The following is a 26,494-nucleotide window of genomic DNA, read 5'->3' as shown; positions in this document are numbered from 1 at the left end:
CAGTGTGCTATTGTGTGTCATCTGTATGTTATTGTGTCTGCAACCTGCTGTGGGAGTACAGATGGAAATTATGTAGTGGCTAAAATTTGTATAAAGCATCTTTTCTTTTACTGATATAAATAAAATTCAATAAACTAAACGTAAACAAACTCTTCCTCTCAACAAAAATAAAATAAATTAATCAGAAAAGAAAATCTAAAATCAATGAAGTCACAGGCAGACCAAAGCATTCTTTTTCAGTATCCATTTATTAACGTTATGAACAAAGAGACAAATAAGTTATAATATTTTTTATTTGTTAGAATTCTATCAGTGTTTGAACATTAATATTTAGAGAGCTAGTACAATTTCCTACTTTCATGGCTAGCCTTTGACAAACCCATAGAAACAGCTGTCTCTCTCCAAGAATCGGAACATAATACTGAAGGGGAGGTGTTGATGTTGTCTCACAGGACAGTTAGCAATGAAAGTGTGCACCTTAAGGTTGTTTTTTTTCTGTTATGGTATATCATTACATATAGACTCTTTAAAAATATACTTCTGTCAAATACCTTGACAACTACTATGTACACTACAAAAATAAATTTTCATATAAATAAATTATATGGCATACATTTATCTTTGTAACTGAAAACAGCATACATCCATACCAACCACGACTGAAATCTGGAAGAACCAATGATTTTTTTTTTCTTTTTAAATCCTCTAAGAGCTATGATGAGACCTGTAGTGTAAAATGTTATATACTCTTTTTTTTCCTATTTAACATTAGTAAGCACTTTATACAGATCACTCTATACAGATTAAACTGTAATAGTGTTTTTTTTCTCAATAGACATAAAAATCCCTGCATTTGTTATCCACTTGTATCACAACAATAATGAAAGAAAAAAAACAACAACATGTTTTATATTACAAAAATATAAATATCGCAATTCAATGTTGAAAACAAGAACAACAACAACAAACAAAAAAAAAATGAATAAAATAGTTGCCAGCGATGATTCTCTCCACTACTGCCAATGTGACATTGGGAGAAAACAAAAAAACAAACAAAAAAACCCCAAATAGAACAACCTATTTCATGCAAGCAGCTGACGTAACATGGTGGACAGAATGAGGAAAACAGTAAAAGACATCTGGGGGTGAGTGGGGGGTGGGGGGGCTACATGTGTTCAACAGGAAGTGAGGGTGTAAAAGTTGAAAGCAAACTGGAGGGTGGAGGGGAGTGAGGAAACCAAAGGGGGGGGGGGGGGCTAAGTCTGGGACCAGGTGTGACGTGGGGGTGGGGGGGGCTACAGGTTTGCACGCTGACACAGAGACACACAATATATAAAAACTGGCCATTGAAAGTTGCAGGAGGTGGTGGCGGTTAAACTCTCACCCCCGAGGCTTTGAACAGTGCCATTTGGCAGATGGATGGGGGGGGGGGGGGGGGGGGTTGAGGGCTAGTCGAGGGTCCCAATTAGTGTCATGGCGTTATGTCATGAGGTTTTTATGAGTTGAGGTCAGTGGGGACGGCTGAGGCCAAATTAGGGCCAGTAATCTTTACAGTCACTGAAGGAGAACTGAGACAGATTGAAAAGATGGGACTCACACTCACTCACACACACGCACACGCACACACTCTCACACGCATACATAAGAATGTTTCTACACACATGTTCATGGAAACATACTGTCAGGCCATATAGGGCTTAGCCCTTAGCAGGCTGCTGGGGCTAGCTTATGGGTTTAAAGAGCTACTTGAGGTGAGATATTCCTGTGGATGAAGTTCAATGCAACCAAGAGCAATGTTGAACCGAGTCATACAGTATACAGTTTGAGTTTTAGCTTATCCATTAGACATAGTTCGTCAGGGTGCAGAGTCAGCACCCTGTGTTGACCCTGTTCCAGAAGCAGGGATCGGTCACGTGAGCGCGTCCCTGTAATGGCACAGCGAGTTTCTGAGGTGGGTTTTAATGCTTGTACGTCAGTATACCTGTTTTGAGCCTGCTAGGGTTAAACAATACATAACCCTTTACAGTAAAAAAAAAAAAAAAAAAGTAAAACCAGAGAGCAGCCCAACAGTTATACAGAGCTGAGAGCAGAAACAAGTTCCAATGCAGAGGCCACAACTAAACAAAACAACAACAAAAACAGCCTTTAAAATTTCTTCATATCTGCTCATCTTAAATAGCACGCATAGCGTGTCAAGTTAAACAGTAATTGTTCCATAACTACCACAGGTTTGTGATAAAAAAAAATATAGTTTAAGATGCGTACCTTTATACAATAATAAACACAGATACAAACACACACACACACACTCACACACTATATATACTATATACCATAGCCCTGTTTGATAACCAACAACTTTAAATGAGTTTAAATGTTAGTCTGTTCTGAGGATGCGTCTGATGTATAAGCCAGAAAATGATGGGGCTTTTTCCACATCTTAGTGTCACACAAGTACACACACACACACACGCACACGCTCGTCACACATACACACACACACACACACATAGACAGATCACTTCCTTTGTTTAAAGAGACTTTTGCATAGAATAATAAATGTATATTATTTTAAATCAAATATTATGAGCAGCAACAGTGAGTGCTGGCAGATATTTTTGTTTAGATGAAGCTTCCTAATGGCACAGATCCACAGAAGAATGAACAGTAATCAGTAATCTCTCTCTCTCTCTCTCTCTTTCTCATTCACATGCATATTTACACACACACACACACACACAATATAAAATGGTCGCCCCAGTCTGTTATCATAAGGAGTTGTACAGCTCCTAAAATTATAGCTACTTTTTTTGTTCATATTTACACATGTGTACATCTTTTAAATATAGATAGAATTATCTCAGACAATAGTCCACTGGGTTACAGTAAGAATGAGCACCAAGACCATGACGGTATCACTGACGAGTTTACTCCCCACACAGGGCCGGGGGTGAGCCGGGCTGGGCCGTGCGAGCTGTGCCAGGCCAGGTCAACTGCTTAGTAATAGAGAGGAGTCCATCTTTGGCCGTTGTACCTCCGTTCCCCACAACTGAAAAAAGAGGAAAATAATATTAATAATGGTTAAGTTAGTACAATGAAAAGCATTCTAAAATGACCATAAATGACAAATTAATTGATGAACACTCACCTCAGCTAGCCCGCCTGCAATGGTCGCTCTCAGCTGCCTCAAACTCCAAATCTTGGAGCTCCATGGCCTCCACCGTAACTCCTCTGACCCCTGTCTGGGTATCCGATGGCACATGCGGGTCCTGGAAAGCAGCCCCCGGCATCTCTGCTCTTGAGCGGCAGTAACTGTCCGATGCAGGGTATCCTGGGTAAGAGGAAGCGGGAGGACTCTGGTTGGATAAGGGACCCGGGTGCACAGCAACAGTGACCGAGGCTGATGCAGTCACCGTGGTGATGGGTTGACAATATGGAGTGGGGTTAGGGTGGTGGTGTGGGAGGTGCTGATTAGGTGGTGGGTTGTGGGCAGCGTGGGCTCTGTGGCCTGCTGAGTGTTCTCTGTGGCTGTGTGAGCCATAATGGCCCCCAGCCTCAGTAGCAGTTTCAAAAGCGTCCATGCGCGGGTGGGCTGGGGGTGGCACCTGCCAGTGCAGCTGACTCTTGGGGTTCCTGCTGCTGATGCGCTGGGCAGCTTCCAGCTGGGGCCCCGACTCACAACCCTGAGAGGAGAAAGAAAATTAGGATATTTGATTCTGTGGTGTGAGAAACAAGAGAGAAAATCAAGACAATGGTAGACACTGCGTACCGAAGACATAGTATAGGTTAGAGGGTCAGGCTGTCTGACTGATCGCCTATACCCTGAGCCTCTCCTTCCCTCCTCTGGCCTGACTGCTCTGCCTCTGCTGGTCTGGACATGGTACTGCTGCTCCTCCACACGAGTCGCTCCTCTGCGTGAGGGCTGGTTGTAGTTCTGCAGCTCCTGGCTGACACCAGACGCTGTTGTGTTAGAGCTGTATTCCGAGTCAGACGAGTCTGAAGCTGCACCAGAGGTGGTGGTGGCCGTGGTGGTGTGGTGAGGACGGACTGAGAAGTGGACCACATGTGGCGGGGCCTCTGGGGATGGGGTGGGCAACCGACTACGACCATCAACTGGTGATACCTGAAAGGTGATGGGACAGAGGCCGCAATAAAGCAACATTAATTCTTCAACTGAAAAAAAGGTTTGTGTGTCCTTAAATTGCATAAAAAAAAAACACAAAGAAGGGCTAACAAAAAGTCAATTCTCAGAACACCCGGTTATTCGGCCGTTGGACAGGATAAACGCTTCTTTCTCCCACCCTCCCCAGCACTGCAGATGTATACACTCAAACACACCCTCAGTCAGGTCTGATATTTTCAGACGCTCACACGCCACAACAAAGGTCATGCACTGAAGCTTTCATTTTTGTTTAGCTCTTACCTCTGGATAAGGCCCAAAGTATGATAATAATACTGGGAGGAGGACCAATCCATTCAGGACACCCAAGACTGTGAGGATGGCCAACACAGCAAAGAAGTACCTGCAATAAAACACACACAAAACCAGATCAATGTGGGGGATAACGGATAGTAATTCACCATGTCAGTTAGGAACACACGACATGCAAAAGAACAACACAGGCAGACATGTTGAGAAACAAATCAAGCACCCACGCAAGGAAAATACTAAAAACCACAGAGGTTTAGACGTGGGGAGACCAACCATTTACACATGCCTGAAAAAATCATTCAACAGAGACACACAGCCAACCCTTAAACACACACACACACACACACACACACACACACACACACACACACACACACACACACACACACACACACACACACACACACACACACACACACACACAGCAGAGCGGCATGCACTTCAGATTTCAGGAGCAAAACACAAAATATACCTTGCATGTTTCTAAGTCCTGCTCAAGAGGGTTAGTCTTAAAGAAGAAGATGCAGAGAGAAAAGAAAGGGTAACCATAATTAGCCAGAGCTGGTCAATTCAAAGACTCAAGAGGAAAGAAAAAAAAAAAAGAAGGGGAGGTTATTAGGAGTGAGGGTACTCTTTCTTGGGTGTGTGGTATATAAGCAAACATGGAGAAAACAAAGCAGGGAGGAATGTGAGAGGAGGGGTGCAAGGGGTAAATGAGGGTAAAAGCGGGGGTGAGTGGGTGTTGGGGTGTGAGGGTGGGGTTGCGGGGGGGGGGGGGGGGGGGGGGGGGGACAGGGGCCTCTCTCTCTCCTCTCCAGCTCTAAAACGAGAGAGGGAGAAGCAAACAAATGAAGCGAAGGGTATAGAATTTAAACAATTTAGTCTAGGAAGAAGAGAGGGGGACCCTCAGAGTGCCACCCCTCCCTGGCCTCTCTCCCTCTCTTTTATTTCTTTCTCTCTCTTCTCTCTGCCTCACTTTTTTCTCCCTTCTTTACAGCTAAGCCCCTGTGAAATTCCCGGCCACTCCACAATCCCCTCAGTCTAATTAAATCTCCAGCGTATCAGGTAAGATCCGCCAATCTCCACTCTATCACCCCAGCAGCCCCTCCTTCTCCAATCCAGCTTCCTCCTTTAGGAAAGTCTTTCCTCCTCACTTCATTCTCTAATGGAAGCTCTGAGGTTATCAGCGACATTCTGATGAACCATTAACCCCTCTCCCCCCAATGGCAGTATATGTGTGTGTGCAGGAGTGAGGTAAATAATGGACCGACTGGACCTCAGACTAAATTCACCGGGGAGTAGAGCCATTGTCCAACCACAGGTGATGAGGGCCAGCCTTTGTCGAGCCAGCCTGGGTGGCCTCGCTCCTCTTGTGAAGCCAACAATGAGAAGACCAAGCTGTTAGTAAGTCATGTTTTTCCAGACGACTGGAGGGAAAATAAGGTTGTCTTCGTCAGACTTCCAAGTATGTTGGAGAACTTATGCAGTGGTTCAAAATGGGCTCATTCCGTCTATTTGTGACACGTTTCACTTGAGAACCAGGCTACTGATATGAGCTAATGTTTGTGTTAAGCTTTGTGCAAGACAAATTAAAATCGCAGGGTTTTCCACTTAAATAATTCCAAAAGACCAAATGCACATTATATAATTATCATATGGTAATTACACGGCAAAGCGTCTTCACTGTGGTTACCCTAACCATAGAAGTCCGGATGGGTAAATGCCACATCACATTTGGACACATCTACACTCATGTGTAGCTACACATGCACGCGTGCAGCCCACATACCAGGCTGAGTGCCCTGCTAGGCTGTTTAGAGTGAAAACATTCACAGCACTGATGGGGAAAGTCAGGGAAACATTTCTTTCGGCGCAAGCAGAAAAATCCGAGCTGGGCCTGTTGTTATTGCACAGTCTTGGGGCGCTGCTTTGTTTGCTCAGACAACAGCAAAACCTTTAAATGGAGGCCCGGGACTGAGCCAGAAACCAGAGCTCACCACTGGAGGTGAAGAGAGAAGGTCTATAGGCCTCCCTGTGTTTGTGTCTGTTTGTATGAGTCTCACTTAAGTGTGGATATGCGTGTGCTCCAACTGGCAGGCACACCATCATTGACCCCCATGATTGCAAGGTCAGGGAGCAGGTTGGGGTGTGTGTGTGTGGTTTGTAGAAGAGGGGGGGTTTGTGTGTGACTGTGTGGTTGTTGTGCATGTGACACAAGTTTGTGTGCTCACAGATCACAAAGACATCAGTGCTCCCTTTTCTTAAAGGAGCAGGGCAAGCATCTAGCCGCTGCACACATGTAGCCACGTAATACACCATATGAGGCTTAACATCATTCACTGAGCTCAGCGGAAACTTCTCATACCTCTCCAGGCACGAGAACGTACAGAATCGTTCATTTTTCTCCCCCTGTATGGCAGCTGGTTTGTTACCTTCCCATCTGATACTTACAAGAGCATGCACTCATACACACACACACACACAAAAGGAGCCACCGACGCAGAGCCCCCACAGTGTGTCGGCTTTAATTTCCACTTCTCCTGTCTTTCCACTACTGCCCCCCACCCAGTTACTCCTTCCCATGCTTATAAATGTCTAGCGAAGGCAGTTAAACTAGCTGAAGGAGATTACAAAAGCCAGAGGACTTTCCTGTTCTCTCTCTCTCGCTCCCTCCTCTAGCCCTCCTCCTCTTTTCTCCTGACCTTCAACTCTCCATCTTGCCCCCGGTTTCCCCTAAAAAGTCATGCATGAGAGACATTAAGGCGAGGGAAGAGGCGGATGAAAGAAACGGCAGAAGGGGAGAGGAAGGTGGAGAAAGATAGTTTTTTGGGGATTGGGCCCCTAAAAGTGGAAAAAACAACAGGTGTGCCAGTGATAGCTGGCTGAAAAAGAGATGGGTTTTACAAAGACGAAGTATGGAATGGAGATATAGGTGGAAGACGAGGAAAAGACAGCGGGAGGGAAAAGAGGAGGAGTGCGGCCTTCATGCATAATTTGTGTCTCTGGTGGATTCCTGTGTGACATACGGGTTGAGGCATCGTCTCAGCAGACACCACACTGACGCCACACCATAACATTTGTGAGCACAATCCTTTGACTGTTTACCTTTTCTTTCCAAGTCAACTTTTTTTTAATTTGTTCCTCACCTGACAATAAAGTCGAACTCAGAGCCTGCGAGCATCAGGACTCCCAACAAGGTGGAAAAGGCTCCGTCGAGCACTGGAGCAAACATGTGCTCCAGTGCCAGCACTGCCCGCTTGTGACGATCCCCTATGGCAGTCAGGAATGCCTAAAAAACACATTCATGTCTTCTTATCAAGGAGGTTCTCTGTTTCATACCATTCAAATAAACCCCCCCTATTTTCATAAACGCTTATATTATTATACTATACATATTTCAATGATTAGATTGTTGTCTATGCCTACCAGGGCCACATGGACTGTGAACTCCACTCCGATGCCGACAGAGGCAATGAGAATCACCACGGGGACGGCACTCAGCTTGATTCCCATCAGCCCCATGAAGCCAAACAGCTCCACAGTCATGAGGGACAGCACCAACACCTGAAAGAAGACAGTGGCTGATTAAGTTCTATGAAAAGTGATGCTTTGGTTCTTTATAGTGTGTGTAAAGCAAATTCCCCTCTACACACAGTACATATGACTGAAAACAGTCGCTGAGAACATATAAGAAATTTAACTGTGGAGTAAAGGACTATGGAGTACAAAACGTTTTTTTTTCAGTGTTCTGTTCAGGATTCACTGGAGCCAAAGTTAGAAAAACTCCTCGAAAACTAACTATATATAAAAACCCTCAGCACTCTTCATTAGCAATGAATTGTTCACTCGTGCTTCATGCAGAAACAGGCGGCACTTTATTCAAAATGATGCCTTTTATTTATTGTGTGCTTTACTTTATTCTTCTGTACAGCTCTTTGGTTCACTGCGGTTGCTTTTAAATCGATTTACAAATAAAGTTCGATTGCATTGGATGAGGAAATAAAGTACAAAGGAAGAACAGAGAGAGGAGCAGATTCCTGCTGTGAGGCTGCAGGAGCCAACTTCTATCAGAACAGATAAGAAAATGCAAATCTCTCTAATGTGATGCACATTTTCCAGATGGCAGAGCTGTATATGGGTGATCCACTATGGTAACCCGGACTTTGAATGTATAAGACAGATAATACAAAAAAGATGATATGTGGGGGGAGTCTCTGCCCTACAGATGTGCTAAGTAGTAACCACATGTGTGCGTGCATGTGTTTGTGCGCTCGTGTGTGTTTGTGTGTGAGTGTGTGAAGGTTTCAGTGGAGCAGGACAGGAGCTCGGAGTAAATGCCATTATCAGCTGACAGGTGTCAGGTTACACGGGGCCCAGATCCTTTGAAGAGGGTTGAGGTGGGCAGGAGGGGAGAGGGGAGGGAGTGAGGAAGCTATGAGTATCCCCATACGGGGGTAGGAGTGTGTACCGTTTGCGTGTGTAGCTCTCCTTAGACTTTTGGTGATTTGAACACAAGTTGACTGTATGCTAAAATATTTGGCCTTTCAAATACTTGTAACTATACTTGACTATTTTCATCTTTTTAGCTACTTTCTTTGTTTAATTTTCCCACACATTAAAACAAACTAAGAGAATAATAATTGACTTAAAAGACAAAGGATGAATTGAAACACATGATTTAAAGTTTAAATAAGGACCCAGTCTTGGAGTAAGATGAATTTCAGGTCAAACAGCTAAGAGGGTTTGAGAGGGCTTAAGGTTGAGGTTTTGACATTGTGGGGCTGGCGGTGGTCTGGTCCTGTACAGACCAAATGGTTAAACTTGACGCCTCTCCATAACTTGTCCTTTGATCTTGCTAGTAAAGCCTGAAGGATGAACACAGGGTTCCCTCCTCCTCCATTCAAGGGCTCAGGTGGCCTGGCCACTGCCTGTCGTAAAATACAACCCACTGGAGAGAAAAACCAGAGCCCTCTGTGTTTGTGTTTCTGTGTGAATTATGTACCTGCGTGTTTACACGTTCATACTGTGAGTGTGCACGTATATACGTGTCTGTGTATCTGCCAAAAGTGTGTGTGAAATCTGTGTTTACGTGTATCCTTGGAAATCATGTGAGAGGAAGGGGGTAAGAGGAGTGTGGATGAAAATAAAATCAAACTTTTTATAGGTTTAGAGTGGGAGCAAGTTGCCCAAGCAACTTTGTGTCCTTTCCCCATTAATTTCAGCTTTGGTGTCTGGGAGTGATGGCCTAGACTAAACACACTGGTCCTAACAAAACAGCACAGGATAAACACTGGTGACTGGGGCTACAATAACACAGTGGCCCTGTATCCTTTCTGACTCTCCCCAAGATGCCTTCTGGACCACACATGAAAAATCACAGAAGAAAGGGGAGGAGAGCAGGAAAAAAGATTTAAAAAAGATTGTTTTGTGTCCTTTTAAGGAGTTTGCAACACAATCTATCCAACCAGCAAGCTGTGATACTTATCTAACGTACAGTGCTGTGCAGAAGTCTTAACTTTGTTGATAGTTGGTCTTATATATTTAGCAAGTCATACGTATGTGTATATAATGTTCAATAAAGAGTGGCGTCTGAAAAAACACATTATTTCAAAACTTATACATGTTTTTGAGAAATAACTATTCTGTATGGTCATTATATAATTGCCAAAACAACTGATGGCCTTTTGTAAAGTACTGTAGATAAAGAATTAGCAGGTACAAGCATCTTCCCCAACATTCTCCACTGCTGCTGTTTATGGTTTTATGCACATCATCAGCCACATGCTACAGACTGTCTCTCCTGTCTGCTCGCTTTATCAAACACTTACTATGATACCGGCAGTCCACGGGTTGAGCAAGAAGAGGGCACACACCAGGAAGGTACAGGCGAGCACCAGACTGATGGACAGCAGGAGCCAGTGGCGCAGACTAACATACTGTTCCCAGAACAGGAAAGGGTAACCGTTGGGGTAGGAGGGCAGGCCTTGGCGGCTGTAGTTGCTGCAAATAGCCCTCACGCTTTCGATGGCCTCCACAAATTGTGGCGTCTCGCGGAGCCCGTTGAGGTAGAAGGGGAACTGTGCGTATTCGATAGGCTCGGCAGCCGGGACTGGAAGAAAGGCACAAATGAGAAGTCAAAACAAAACTTAAATCAACACATCATTTTCCACCATGCAGGAGCTGACTTCAACGCCTCATGTTCAGAAACTGTTGTTTTTGTCTTGTGTATATGCGAGGCATATTATTTGAACTGAACCACAAATGGTGGGCTGTTTTTCTGCCTTGCCATAGTTATTTCTATCTCAAGGGACTAAATAAGGGTTACATAAGTATAGGCACTAATGAAGAAATCACGTAAACTATCAATGGCAACAATGACATGTGCAGATGACATTTGTCTACTCTGATTAAAAAGCATTAGGGCCTGATTATTAGGAGTATCTGCAGAAATAATTTACTCTCTTCGGCCAAACCACCAACATGAAGGCCCTCCTCCCTAATCCAACTTTGTTCCAAGAGTTGCTACATATGTGGGCAAGTGTGTGTGGCAGTGGGGTGGGCAGAGCACAGAGAAACAGAGCTCCATTGACTCAAAATTCAGCCAGTCTGTGGCTCGGTTTGGCTAATGAGGGCCTATCAGTTCTAGACACAGCAGCGTGTCAGTGCTAACGATGATTCACCATAATTACAATGTCAGAATCGCCACCATTTCCACACCCTGAACGTGCCACCGCCACATGAAGCATAACATATGTGCACAAACACACATACCTGCCTGTCATTCAGCTATGAAGTCACCTTTGGAGCTAACAAAACAGTGTGCACATTCAGATCCATTTAGATTTTTGTTTGCAGTGGTATTAATAACACATTGCTGCATAAATGTTACTGGGCTGTCTGGTGTTAGTGTGAGTGTGCATATTCCACAGCTCCAACATGGCCAGAAATGCACACTTACAACCGTTACAACCTCAACTATACATTTTTGAACAGAAGTTGGCGTTCAGCCAACACCAATCTGCTTCAGTGAGCTCCCATACAAGCCAAGCACTTCACGCTGCTTATCCAATCATATCCACCACCCCCTGGTAAAGGACTTCCTGCTTGTTATCCAATTGTGCCTGCCACCCAAACCCAGTCTCTCCTTGTTATCCAATCACTTTCCTCCCCCATGGAGCACTTCCTGACTTGTACCAATCACAGGCTGGAATCAAACATCAACATGAATGTACCTTTTTATGTGAATTTACAGTCTGTGAGTGTGGTAAGGAAAATGAGAACAGGGTGTGTAGCGCTTGGGTTCACTGGGTTTTAATAAGATTTGTGTGTGTTTGTGTGTGAGATGCTAGGGCCCCATAGTAGCCAGGATTATAGCATTCACCACAGGCACCATTAAAGGAACCACAGTGAGCCATGTCTTGGTACTCAGTTGTGCAACCTGAGCTCACGCTCTCACACACACACACACACACACACACACACACACACACACACACGCACAACAGTGGTACAGTAAAGTCTACAACCCCTCTTAAAGCTAATAGGCAGACAAGAAGCAATAACTCATCTACAAGAAGTAAACACTGCTCATATGTAGCAGACATTTTACGGAAAATCACAGACCAGAAAGCCCCACGGAGGGTTAATGTAATTTGTTCAGATGTACCAGGTAGCAGGTCTAAATACTTTCTGTAATGCTTCATTTGTTGGAGCAAACAACTTTATTATTGAAATTTCCTAAACCTGCATGAGGGGAAAAACTCTATTACACTCTAAAGGCATTCTCTCTCTCTCTAAACATACGGCATGTTGACTTACTGTTGAGGCGTGTCTCAGGCATGGAGTCGGTACGGTCATGGAGCCACTCCGGAGGGTGTGGCCGAATGTTGGCCTGCGAGGCAGCGTATGCCACGGGATCATTGCTGACCCAGGCGGTCAGGTAGATGTAAAAAGCCCCAGGGTTGATGATTCCATCCGCATCAACAAGCCTCTGACGAGTCAACTAAAGGACAGAAGAGATTAAGTAATGGTCGTTACAATTATTAAAGTACATTTAGTTCAGTAATAACATGGTGATAGGGAGTAATATTATGTAAAATCCATATTCACAATGTAATAGCTTGGTGCAAGGATGTAATAGTGTGATAAAACTTATACAAACAGATAGATTTGCTTTTTTAAACCATGAATATGAAAATGGAATAATTAGGGAATGGAAAAAAGTCAAAAATTAGGTGGAGCCTTCATAGGAAATCATAATGCAACCATAAAATATACATTGGACACGAAAAGGTTATTGTAAAAATAAGACATGTTGAACCAAAACACTGTACAGGTGAAGTGACCACAGACATGCTTATTTATACACATGCAAAGAACCGAGCAGAGTCAAATATTAGTCGCTCTGCCTTTCCAACCAAAGAAAAATCAACAAGTCAAACACTGGTCGTCTTTCTGAGAGGTTTCCCGTACTCCTCATCACCACTTCCCAGAATTATCATGCCACATTAAAACATGGAAAATGTTGAATCAGCTTCTCTCTTTACATACAGTGGATATTGGCTGGCCAACCTCAGGGCCAATGTCTTGACCACTCTGAATAAATTTATGATGGAAGCCTTGCAGCACTTTTCTTTTAAGAAGCAGCCGCTGCTGATGAATGTACTACCAAGTTAGGAATGTACTGTCTTGGGTGATCCCATCACAGCAAGTGCATTAGTTCGAACCTAGTGTGAGAATGCGTATTTACTTGATATCAGATCTAACTTTCTCACTCTGGTGGTTTTAAACAGTTTATGAAAGACGAGTCAATTTACAGCAAATCAGTTCAAACTTATTCAAAATGGTTTTTAAATTAAATCAAGGATAGACATTGTTGATATTGTGGAAGGCTATCAAAGCTAAAACAATGTATCATGGTTTTAAGTGTTTAGAATAATTAAGATATTCTAATATTTGTTTTAATGTGGTCAGTACATATGAAGACAGGTAGGGCTGTCTTCATACTTTACCCTCCCATGTGGAAGCAGGGTAATCTAGCTTAGCATTGCTACCTCCTGAGAGGTAAAACCATTACAGCACACAACTCTGTCACTCTCCTTTCGAGGAAATATAAATCCCTTCTTCGTGTAGGCAGGGAGAGTTTTGGGGATGAAGCTGGACTCAGGGAGTTAGGTAGATGAAGGAAGAGAAGGTTTTTTTTGATTGGGGGGAGGGGGGGGGGGGGGGGGTGATAGGGGGGAGAGAAAAATTGCTTGAGTTAGTGTAACAATAAAAGAATTGGCTGGAGTCCCTGAGCACGTCTGTGTGCAGTTAACCTGGTTGTTAACACTGAAGGAAATGCCACCCAGCAAATGGAGTAGAGCTATAAAAATAACACAACATCTGTACAAATGTTGCTCACACTTGCTTCTCCTGACCCCTACGGGTACCCAGAATGCCAGGCGCCACAGACCAACCCGAAACCCGAGAAGAAAAGAGTCCTTGATAGCATTAGTGTGGCCTGCCTTAGTGCTTTCAAAGTTTCCAATTCCTCCTTTTCCTCCTTCATCTTTTATTGCCTTATTTACAAACCACACACACACACACACACACTTCTTTTACACCAAAATACATGGGTACATGCAGGTTTTTTTAAACACAGGTAAACAATCAACTCCTTTCCCATTGCTTTACTCTAGAGTAGAGTAAAAATGTCTTCTCCATTGGATTTTTAATACACATGCATCACCATGGAGAGCACTGACAATGTCAGTGGTTACACTTTTAAATCTTTCACTTAAGTCCCTCAACATTGCGGTAGTAAAGCGAGACACTCGCCCACAAAAAATTTTTAAAAAATTGAATTCTACTGCTCAAAAAAACCTGGTCGTTCAGCAGTTTGACAAGACATAACACTTTCTACTTCCACCCACCCCTGTGCTGCTCCTGTAAACCCATACATCCCCCCTCAGTCAGGTCTGATAGCATTGCTTGTCAGAGACAGTTTCCAGATGAAGAATGGGGGCACACAAATAATGTTGGTTAATTTATGTTCATGAAGACCAAAGAGAGGCAGAGTAAAAACATCAACAACAAAATCACCAATGATTATTGGTTCTCAGTGGTATCTGAACTTCCTGAAGGAGAAGACTGTTCTACTGTATGTACCAGGGTATGTGATCGAAGTGGAGCTGAGGAATTTTGACCAGAGTGAGTAGAAAAATAAATCGAGTTTCACTATAACAGTGTATGAAATATATGTGAGGAAGACGATGATGATGAGAGAGCAACTTATCTTATTGGGAATAAATCAGCCTACTGTGAAAAGTCTGTTACTGACTTTGCTCGGCCTATTTACACCACTGTATTTTATGGTATTACTTCGAGAGCTCAATACTTTCTCAGGTACTACTTGGTATAAAAAGTTTGAGAACCACTAAAAAAAACAAAAACACCTGTGTGTCAAAAAGCAATGGCCAGCAAAAATGTCTTCAATGTTTAGTATTTGAACCGGTCCTCACAGAGATACGAATACAAAAAAAGAACACACATGCACAAACTAACACAATTCAATCAGCTTCCAAACGAGTCGTGTTCCAGGCCATAAGGAAAGAATGTCACCACCAGCACAGCGAGAAATGTTAGCAGTGACAGATCAAAGGAAGAACACCTCTGCATGGATCCATGGAGTGGCATATCAAAATAAAACATCTAGCTCTGCAATTTGCCAAGGTTGGAAAGGATCTGGTCCTCATATTGAGGCTCAAAAAACAGCTACTGCCTCTAAAGTGCACACGCAACACACAAAAGCAGAGCACATACATAACACAGAGAGAGGAGTGTGGGCGTGCAAACGAGAGAGCGAGCTGGAGAATGCTGGATTCCAGAGGATCTGGATTGAATTTAACAGCAGGATACGCAACAACTGTATGTCTTCAAGCTGTCATGGGAAGCACAGGCAGCTCTGCTGGTGGCTCCCACGCCTCACAGCATATATAGTTCCCTCACATGCGTGGGAAGTGATGTCACAAGGCGGCACACTCTGCTTCCGGTTGGCTGATGGAGTCGGAGGAGCAGTGTGTTGGGCCAAAAGAGCACACACACAACGACACATCGATGCTATACCTGAGAGATAATTATCTTTGTGGGGACAAAAAAAATCTGTGTTGAAATGGACATTTTGTGTTTGGTGGTTTGACCAAAAAGTCCTAGCCAAGAATTTTGTTTTTTTATATACTTCAGTTCCTTATCTTGTGTTTTCACAGTTTCCTGCCAAAGAATGCAGCCATGCATACATGTTGTTTTTTGGTGGGTGTACCAAACTAAAAGCAGCATGCAATGCCCTGTTGAGTTTCCTCATCTTTCAGACATATTTCTTCTCATTCCCTTCTCACTGACTTCACGTCATAATCAACTCGTTGGCAAATCAATGCCGAGTTTAAATCTAGGACACAAAAACTTCCAAGCCAATAACTCCTCTTCCTCTTCCTTTACATTTAGTGAATCCTTTCTATTAACTTCCAACTCTCTCCTTGTAACACATAGCGTTTGTGTGAAAATAACTGTTACTGATGTTAATATGCAGCGAATTAGCATTTCTCTGACACACTAGTACTCCCAAAGGTTCGATTAATTCTACGCTTTATTCGCTTAGGCCAACAACAAGCTCAATTCATCATGTATCAAATATGCAAATGTGTTGTAATTTTTTATTATAAATCCACTGCTTTGTGATTTCGGTTCATTTGATGTTTGAAATAGTTGTTCCCATGCACGCTGCTGCACAACACTGGCTAATTATTTATAAACCCATTGGGGCCTACAAGAATTTCTCTGTTGTGGAGCAATTTTTTTCTTCCTGTGAACTGTGGCTAGAATCACTGACAGTGTGTCAGAATGAAAGGCTTAATGCTAAGGAGACTCAGCACAGCCCCCTCCCCATACATGCACATCAGACACACACGGAATAAATGGTTTAAATGAAGAGGTAATAGGTTTTTCAGAGGCAGACTGCAGCCCCAGTGAGAGCTTTAAATTCCTGAACTTGGTAAAGTCATCACAGGGAGAAGATGAAGACAGACAGACAGGGAGGGAGGGGCTAAAAAGACGAAATACAAAGAGTTTGTAAGCTGGATGTGGCTATTCCAGAACAAATCATACAAAACAATACAGACAGATGTCACAATAACAGAAATGTGGTAGTAGGTGCGTACCAATACGACTGAACTCCCACAATTCTTGTAAAGTGAATTCTGGGTACAAAACCAGAGGCCTGACTTTGAGGTGCTTAGCTGAGTTAAAGGAGTTCCTACTTTTACTACAATGGACACAATTTGAATATAAATTATTATTTGCCTTTTATGGTCCTACTTAAAAAAAAATATATATCTCCACACACGTGTCGTGTAGATTCACAACACATTTGTTTGTGTTATTGGCTATAATTCGAATACTCTATAACACTTATAAACTCGAAATAACAGCAGATATGGAGTTAGATCCTGAACGTACCAAGTTGAAGTTGATGGGCTTTTCTCTGCGTCCTGTCTGCACCAAAAGCTTGTATGCCAGGATGCCATCATCAGAACCATTCCTGTAACTGTTAAGGGTGATGCGACCAGCCTCCCAGTCCTTGTCAAATGCCTGCTGAAGACCTGAAGGAAACCACAACAAGGTTTGGATTGGTTAGATATGGATGTTTAAAGAGGTTAAATGCCCTGCATTCTTCATTTATCCCGTGACACACTGAAAATGCACAGGTGACAGGAAGACACAACACGTAACAACCCAGCAGTACCAGTGCAGTACAAGAGAATATAACAACTACAATCTAACCCTATAATAAGCCTGATGGATGAATATGATAACCCGTTTACTCTCAACCACCAAACAAGACTTGAAAAGCCTAAAATAGGCTGCTTTTGATTCAGAGCAATCATTAGGGAATATATGAGTAACACATGTCTTTTTTTCTATACAACTCTCTAATCCATATGTGTAACGCTCCCCTCCTCTCAGCTCTCCCCCAAGGCCCATGCTGTGGTCCGTCTGTGGGAGATGTTGTTTTGGGTCTCTTGCTTGGCCTGTCTGGCTCCAATTTGTCCCACCATTGCAGAGAGCAATATCAGACACAGTTCTTTCTCTCTCCCAGTCTCTCACCCACACACTCTCTGTGTGGTTCCCAGGCGGCTCACTCACACACAGACACACAATGTGTTCTGTCATTAGTAGCACGTCAGTGAGTAAAAATGAGCCCAGGCTTGAACTGAGCTGACATGTGGATGGTAATTTTCTTGTTTCAGCCGGTTTTCATGATTCTAAGGCTCTGCCAGTGTTAAGTACACAACCACAAAACCATCCCAAGGTGAATTCTGCTGTGATGCAGAATCATTATAAAGTTCCATATACATTTTACATCTTTGAATATAAATAAAATGTAGCACAAGCAGTACCAGCATGAGGCAGTAATACAGTGTCAGCCTGTGATGCCAACATTATCTGCAACTATTTCCACTACCACAGGTTCTCATTCAATCTATATTGCCAAAGTAAAAAAAACAAAAAAAAAACATGGTCTCCCATTTAATCCTCCTCTATCAAGCCCACTTATGGAAGACACAAGTGATTTTAATCAGCTACTGTCAATGTCCATTTTGCAATCCCACCTACTTCTGAACTCCAGCCCAACATCTTGTTTCTTGTAGATTCATGTCAAAACACTGAAGAAAATTATGACCTCAAAACTGGCTCATGAGAAACTAAATTATTTCCATGCCTTAGCTACTCTGAATGGTGATATCAAATGAGGTATCATGAACAAAATCACCTCTTGCATCCTTTCAGTGATTTAACAATGCCAATAATGTCAAAAACAACAATCAGAAGTGTGTAACTTTATTGTCAAGATGTTGTGACCAAATCGATCTTAACTGGTTATGGTAATGAATGTTAATCTTACCCTGAAGCCAGTCCCTGAAGTAGTAAAGCCACATATAGGGCAGCTGCCCGTTGTCCTCCTTCAACACATAGCGAACAGTGTGGAACCTCTGGTGAAGCTGGTGCAGCAGTAGTTGGATGTGGGCATAATCAGCCCGCTGCGTCACCACGTACATGTTGTAGAAGGAGAAGAACTTGAACTGGGCCCCGATGAAGTCGTACTCGCTGGTCTCTCTGGGTACGATGTCGGTCAACTCCAGGCCGTCTCTTACCTGGGTGGTCCCATACAAACTGACTCCCAGCAGGCAGAGGAACAGCACAATTACAACCACCTGGAAACCGAAAATAATAATCATACACTTTATTTATAAAGCACTTTGTCTCACAAAGTGTTACAAATTACCTAATCACATATTTCAAGGTGTTTTTCCCTGGTAAGGCAAGGAAAGAAACAAGTACTAGGTGTCAGCAGACACGGCAGGTTAAAGTACTCTCAAAATAAACTTTGAGACATTATTTGTGTTGCTTCAAGGCACATATTTTTAATGAAAGCAAAAATATAGATGAACAATCTATAACAAGAAGGTGTTTTTTGCCACATCTTCTAAAAGAATAGTCAGTGGGAATTCCTCACAAAGTCACCAAAACAAAGTGCACATTTCAAATAGCATGACGGAGGGCACTTGCCTGTTTGTGTTTCTTGCCCAATCAGAATTTCATTGTAGCAAAGTTGCTATGATGTCCATAAAATAAGAAAATGAGAGCCAGGTTGTATAAAAAAAACAGACTTTTCCTTTAAGCCATCCACAATAAGGGGCGTTTTGGATTAAGGCATCAATGGAGAGCATGAAGCAATTTGGTAAACTGGAGAAACACATGACAGTATGATGAAAAGACCAAGATTTTCTAATAATGTCAAGCGGCGGCCACCACATGATTTCAGTTCTGGAAAGCTTTGAGAGAACTGGCCACCCACTAAACTGAGGTCAGATGCTGTGTGTGTGACTCAGATAGGACATGACCACAACCTCATATCCAGATTTACTTCTGCTACTTTTTTTTTTTTTGCTCTGTGACTAGGTCTCGGATTCAAATTATCACCACAGTGAGTCAGCACACACACACTCTTACTCCATCTCCCCCTACTGCAAACACACTCACACACCTAACATATCAGAGAACCTAAACTCACCTTGGTGGTTGGCTGCAGGAGAAAAGGAGCATAGTGCTTCTCAGCAAAAGAAGCCAGGGTCCAGCGGGAGCAGGGAGGCTCGAAGCAGTGCAGGCCCAGCGAGGCTTCTCCAAACTGGGACAACAGGTTCCGTGTGGAGCTGCTGTTCTCTGGGATCTGACCAGTCGGTGACACTGTGTCGCTCTGAGGAACTGAACAAGCAGTTGAAGTTGAAGCTGCAGGAGGAGGCACAGGGTAGTGATGGGGGAAAGTGGCCGAACCTCGAGATCCACCATTATTTCTGCTCCCACTGTTGTTGTTGAGATTGCCACTGCTGCTCCTGCTGCCGTTGGTGTTGCTGCTGTAATAGTCATTAGGGTTGCTCCTCATCGGAGCTGGATTAATGGGTTGCACGGAGATCTGGGATCTGGGCTCAGCTGTGGTGTAGAAAGCCTGAGTTCGAGGGTCATATTCTGTCCTGAGCTGCACTGTAGATTGCATGGTGATTTCAGTCTGCTGGGCAAAGCCATGGCTGCTGTAGGAGGGCGGAGGGCTGCTGTAACTGGGTGGTGGAGTTTGATATAAAGGAGGTGGCGTGCGATAGGATGGGGGAGGGCTGTAACGATTGCCGTCTGCTCCATCCAGGTAAGCTTGAGGCTCGATCTGGATGACACGATTGGCACACGGGCTGAAGAAATAAAGACAATGCCAACATAGTAAAATTAGGGCTGCAACTAACGATTATTTTCATAATCAATGACTCAATTATTTACTCATTTGGTCCGTAAAATATCAGAAAATGGTAATACCGTATTATTTCTGATTACCAGCTTGTGAAAAACAATGGTAACAGGGTAGTAATAATAATTAGACAATATTACAGTAATAGCATGTATGTTACACGTCATCAAGTTTAAGTAATATCCAGATAATAGCTTGCTAATGAATATGACTTAAGGGCACAATCAGTGTAATACCTTCAAATTAAAAATTAAAAATGACCATATTATAAAGTTAAAATCCATCCAAATAGGCCACACACATTTCCAGTGTTATTACCAAGCTATCACTTGGTGATTCCTATTGAAATAAGATTGTATTGCCATGACATTACTCCATCACAGAATCATTACAATACTATTACCATACTCTTATTGTACCATGATAAAAAGTGGTTTTGGTTTTTCTTTTTTAAAAAACAGTCGAGGATCTGGGCAGCTCTCAAATATAAAACAGGCTGTCGCACAGAAAAAGGACTCCATCACGGTTGTTTTTAGCCGGGATCTTGGCATGTACAACAGTAGTTGGTCAACTGACCTCAGCGCTTAAAGAACTCTGTCAGATAAGAATGTGCCATGGCAATACGATTTAAAAAAAATGATATGGACTCAGGCAGCCAAGGCAATGGTATTCAAGAAAAGTCAGCGCAAGAAAAATGCATCAATATTTAACATGAACTGCACTAGATCTGTTAAAAAACAATCTTTCATCAGCTCTGTTAGAGCAACAGTTTTTTTTCTCTCTGCCAACTGTGTGAAATACAGAGCTCAGACTCAACAAGTGAACTTAATAGTGTGTGTGTGCACATCTGTACAATGGCTGTGCCAACAGACATGACCAGACTGGCAGTCAGACTGGTGAAGTTTAATAAAGTCTGTGACAGATTAACAGACAGTCTGTTTCACGCAGCCAAACAGAAACAGACAACATAAGCAGTAATTAGGGTTTTGACTAAGAGGGATTAAGGTGAAGATATATCCGTGATAACTGCATTATCAATTGTTAAATCTGAGATCAGAGGAAAAGATAAAAAAAAAAGGAATGAATGACCTTTTACAAATGAATAACCTTAATTAGAAATTACAAAAAGGCGGGTTTACGTGTGCACACCTGTAGAAGCAGCAGAAGATGTCGAAACGTCGGTCTTCTCGACGGTAGAGGTCCATGCTGAGGATGGCGGGAAAGATGAGCAGCACCATGGCGAAGTTAAACACCACAACCACTGCAGCCTACAAGAAACACAAAAATAAGAGGTTATTTTATGGAAAAGGTTAGAATCGAATTATGTTGTGCTAATGCCCAGTCATTAAAAACCAGAGTTAAGTGCTAACATAGTCCGACATAAGACTTACTCAAAATTCCATTACATGTAAAGTGATTGGGAGTTGAATTACCAATTCATGTATACCTTCAGTCGGAGCAGAGTATGGGACGCAGACACACTTCCCCCCCACTAGTGCTGGGACAAACACAGCAGTCCAACTGAACAGTGTGGTCGAGCTACAACTGAGGCTCTCACTGGGGCTACATTACAAAATGATGGAGGACTGGGGGTCGGTGACGTGATGCACAAAAAAGTCTGGGGTGGTAAAGTCTAAAGCAAGTGGGGCTTCAAAAACATACAGAGAATAAAAGTGGTCCAAAAATAAGCACAGATTTTTCCAAACCAAACCTCAAATTGTGGTGTGACAATATAATAAATGTACTATAATGAAAGGTATTTCTCAATCCTTGCTCCTACAAAGTTGTTGTGAAGATATTGTATGGCCTCAGAGCAATATTATTTCTCAACATAAGCACTGGAAAACTTTAAATATACATTAAAATAACACAATCTGAATAATCTGGCTTCAAGGTGTAAGTGCCTTTCAACACATTTTCAGGACAAAAACTCACTGACTGCAAGGCATGTGTGTGTGTGTGTGTGTAATAGAAGCCAGTACAGTGTTGTGGTTAAGTATTTGAAGGTGGTGCAGTGAAGCAGAGAATGGGGGTTGGGGTTACTTTGGGGCCCTTCCCAGAGTACAATCTGGATCTTGCGTAGTTGCCAGACCACTACACACAGACACACACACACACTCACTCATACACAGACACACAATCCCCTGTGTGTGTGTGTATGTGTGTGTGTGCCAGACCACCCAAGGAGCCAGAGGCCTGTGGGGCCTGAGGTGATGAGCAGGCGTTGTGGCTGTACAGACAACACACACCCCTTACACACACACACCAAATGCACATACACACACATATCTGTTGCCAGCTTAACAAAAAAAACAAAAAACTGTACAGCCTCCTACTTAGACCACACCTTAACACCAACCAGACACACGTACTTGCACATCCTCACCCTCCCTCATTCCACAGCTTACTACTCAGTCAACAAGAGGAATAATGTGGGAGAAAGGGGAGATGAGGTTGTAGAAAAAAATTCTGCAAGTAGAATAGAACAATTAATTCTCAATTGGCCCACTAACATCCAGACAGATACAGTATGACTTCACTCACTCACACTCACACTCATACACATACACAGACAGCGACCGCTAGCTGACCCCAGAGTGGGGAGATTTATCATCACATCTGTCCTCTGTGCATGAATGTGTGTGTTCCTGTGTGTGTTTTTGTGTTATCTGGACAAGCTTCCCACATTTTTTTCCCCTCTTTCTTTCAGATTCCTATTGACGGAAGAAAGAAAATAAGGAACATAACGTAAGAGGCGAGAGAGGGACGAGACCACAGAGGAGTCAACAACAGGAAGTTTTTAATGGTGATAAAGAGACACGCACACGCCACCACGTATCTCAGCATTGATACGAGACTGACAGACGAGCACCAGTGGTTGTAGTTGTAGCATGCATGTGTGTGTGTGTGCGTCTGTGTTCCATAATCAAAGATGGGTATCAGCATGATCATCTACCTCACTGCAAGTCTGCCCTCCACCAGTCACAAAACCACAAGTGTAAAATATGCATGCTATGCACGTTTGTTATGCGTGTGTGTGTGTGTGTGTGTGTTCCTGTGTGTGTATTTGCTTGTGTGTGTGTGTGTGTGTGTATATGAGACAAGGCTGCGAGGATTATACCCATGGGGATCAAGTTTGACAGCCTTGCTGTACTAAACCCATCTATCCACACATGCTAATATTGCACTCACTGTGGCGACATCTTGCCACACTGTCTGTGTGTGTGTGTGTGTGTGTGTGTGAAGAGGATATTAAAGCTACAACAATTAACTGATTGGTAATTGACAACAAAATTGTTCGCCGACTATTGAGTTTAAGTGTTTTTGCCCCAACGTGAATGTATTCAGGTTTGTTTTTCTTTTGCTCTTCTATCACAGTAAACTGAATGTTTTTGGTTTGTGGGCAAAAGAAGAGGACTGACAGACAGTGCGTGGAACAGTGTACAATAGATATTGCTCCACAACTTATATGCAGTTCTTAGAGCTCAATTGATCACTCATAGTTTTTTAACTCGTTAGTTTAATACTCTGAGCGTCTGTTGACCCTTTCTAAACAGTACATTTTTGGGAACTATTAACAAAGCTTTTTGGTGTTTTTTCAGGCTGGTAGATTAAGCATTTAAAGTTCTAGTAGTTGACAATCACTGCAAGCACTCACTGTTTTCCTCCCTCAAAGTCATACTCTACATTTATGAAGCTTGGTGATGGTAAGAAAGACGGGGCAAATCTGCACACTGTACAATGTACCTTGTGTACATCCTACCTCAACAAGAACAAAAGGTTTAACACAAAAACATAACATGAAGTCCCAACAACATGAATCCAACATGATCAATCAGCTCCTATATATCAAACATGTGTTGTTCAACTGTCAATTGTTTATACTCAGGTGTTATATTTGTGTTCCGGAGACAGAATCCCCGTATTTACTGTAATGTCAATGTCAATAATGGAACAACCGATATACAGTATATAGTGGAAATACAGAGGGAGTACACACACACACACACACAGCCTGTGTTACATGGACCTTAGCCACAATCTGGACAGACACTGGGCCCAGCACTAAACGGGGAGGACGAGGACAAAACACACACACTTTCAATTTGATGAATGAAATCAATAAAACTAGGGCCTGAAGAAATCTGGAGCCAAGAAGAGACTGGAAGAGAGCTATGAGAGAGAGTGATAGATGGAGAGAAAGATGTCTCACACAGGAGAACACACACAAACACACTACCGGGCATACCTGTAGAGAAAAGGCTCTGAGTGCTGGGATGGGGATGAGGGCTGCCATGAAGAATGCAGTGACGTTACTGATGGAGGTGAGAGCCACACTGGCCCCTGTCCTCTTCAGACACTCCCCTGTACGGTCCTGTCAGAGACAGAGAGGAAAGGAGATGAAAGGAAGAGCAATGAAACTCAACTCTTTTGATCAGACTTTAGCCAAAGGCACATGTGTAATACTTGACATTACGTACAATTATCATAACACTAATATGACTGACACTGATTGCTATGTTTCTTGATGCCCTGAAGGACTTGGATAATCCACCTGGGCCTGTCTACAAGAGTCTGGAGAGCAGAGGAAAAAGGGAGAAGGAACAAAGTGATCTGCTGCCTGCCTCCCAAAACAAATAAATTATTCCTAAAATCACTGCAGCTGAACGGTTCATCTGAACCATTTCTCACATAAAATAGTAGTGAGAGGTACATAAATAATCCTGGAAGGTTTGGGGGCCACCGTATGAAGATTTGAGGACGTGCAGGACCACACAGGAAGTGCTTGCAGGCATGTGCATCTTAGAGTGTGAGCATGTGTGTGTGTGCGTGTGTGTGTGTGTGTGTGTGTCAGACAGGAGAGATCAGGTTCAGCTCTGTTTAGTTTTCATCTCAGCCACACAAAGGAAGCTGGGGGATGAGGGAGACATGGAGACAAGGGCTTGAAGGGGAGGGAAGCAGGGGAAAACAAAAACAAGCAAATACATGCCTGTGTTTTCCCCCCCGGTGATGAAAAGTTATCCTGCTCCACAACACACACACACACACACACACAAACTGGCACAAACTTCATTTATTTATTTGTTTTGTTGCATTTACCTCTGTGTCTTGATGTTCTTGCTACTGTCATAAAGACACTTTGTGAACAAACACAATGCTGCTTTAAATTTTGATCAAACTACATTACACACAATGACATTTCAGACACATTTCAGAACCACTTCTGTACACCTGTGACTGAATATTCGCCCAGTGTGTGTGTGAACAAGATTAAGAAATAACTCTGAAAGTCAGATAATCTATATGTGATTTTAAAATCAACTACTGACGACAAAATGCGCTAATAAATATTTGAAATCTCATGCAAAATACTACGATAAAAAGGTGTTGTTCTGTTTTCAGTTATAAGCTACACATGGGGAGATTAGAAAAGCGGAATGTGTGTGTGTATGTGTGTGTGTGTGGCACATGGGTTGTTTGATGCTACATCACAGGCACAGACAGGCTTTCACACATTCCTCTATAGAGGAGATAAGATAGCAGAGTGGTTGGAAGTATGGAGTATGGAAGGGGGGCGAAGAGTGTGGATGTTCGCCTAACCTCAAATGGTATCCTCTTGTTCTGTCCGGTCTCACTGAAGGCATGAGCGAGGAGGAAGACGTCGTCCACTCCAACTCCCAGAGCCAAGAAGGGTAACACCTGCAGCACACACACACACACACGCACACTTCATCAGCCTCACAAGCCATCAACGGTAACATCAATAACTGACAATATTTCAATTCCTCAATAATCATGGGTTGTCAAAAGATGGCACTGAGACAGATAAGAAACCGAGATAGAGATACTTTTATGTTAGACACAGTTAATTATATAACCAAATAACACAATTGACCACATACAATTCTTCTAATTCTACTAATAAAACAGTCACAGCAAAGAGAAAATATTTGACCTTGATTTAAAGGTTATTCACTGATAAACATATTATCTTATTGTAGCAATATAATACTGTCTCAATTAATACATTAATACAATTACATTCTCAACATAATTCAGCTTCTTGGTTGGTTTCTGGTTAAAACAAGACACTGGACATTCTCATTTTGAGGTTTGGGAACCTCCAAACAACTAATCACCCTATCAAAAATAATTGTTAGTTGCAACCACCTTACATTAATTATTTCACCCAATTAATATCAATGAGCCATTAGGTTTGGGCATCATACTAT

The 26,494-nt window shown here is 42.8% G+C and overlaps 1 protein-coding gene across 1 annotated transcript in view; it reads right to left on the bottom strand.

Annotated features, from left to right (window-relative positions):
- Positions 1-275: 275 nt before the first annotated feature.
- Positions 276-26,494, bottom strand: part of ptch1 (patched 1) — a 48,762-nt gene continuing 22,543 nt past the window's right edge. Inside the window, exons 11-24 of the mRNA XM_058635627.1 lie at positions 25,863-25,961; positions 24,511-24,636; positions 21,411-21,529; positions 19,542-20,208; positions 18,372-18,681; positions 16,925-17,067; positions 12,251-12,434; positions 10,261-10,541; positions 7,859-7,996; positions 7,579-7,721; positions 4,424-4,523; positions 3,770-4,123; positions 3,149-3,683; positions 276-3,049 (exon numbers count right to left, since the gene is read on the bottom strand). Of these exons, the coding sequence (XP_058491610.1) occupies positions 3,150-3,683; positions 3,770-4,123; positions 4,424-4,523; positions 7,579-7,721; positions 7,859-7,996; positions 10,261-10,541; positions 12,251-12,434; positions 16,925-17,067; positions 18,372-18,681; positions 19,542-20,208; positions 21,411-21,529; positions 24,511-24,636; positions 25,863-25,961 (3,198 nt within the window). The 3' untranslated portion in view covers positions 276-3,049; position 3,149. The remainder of the gene's footprint in view (positions 3,050-3,148; positions 3,684-3,769; positions 4,124-4,423; positions 4,524-7,578; positions 7,722-7,858; positions 7,997-10,260; positions 10,542-12,250; positions 12,435-16,924; positions 17,068-18,371; positions 18,682-19,541; positions 20,209-21,410; positions 21,530-24,510; positions 24,637-25,862; positions 25,962-26,494) is intronic.

Source organism: Solea solea, chromosome 8 (assembly GCF_958295425.1).
Source record: "Solea solea chromosome 8, fSolSol10.1, whole genome shotgun sequence".
Lineage (NCBI taxonomy): Eukaryota > Metazoa > Chordata > Actinopteri > Pleuronectiformes > Soleidae > Solea > Solea solea.
Note: the sequence above shows the minus strand (reverse complement) of the source record. Positions and strands in the feature narration are given on the sequence as shown.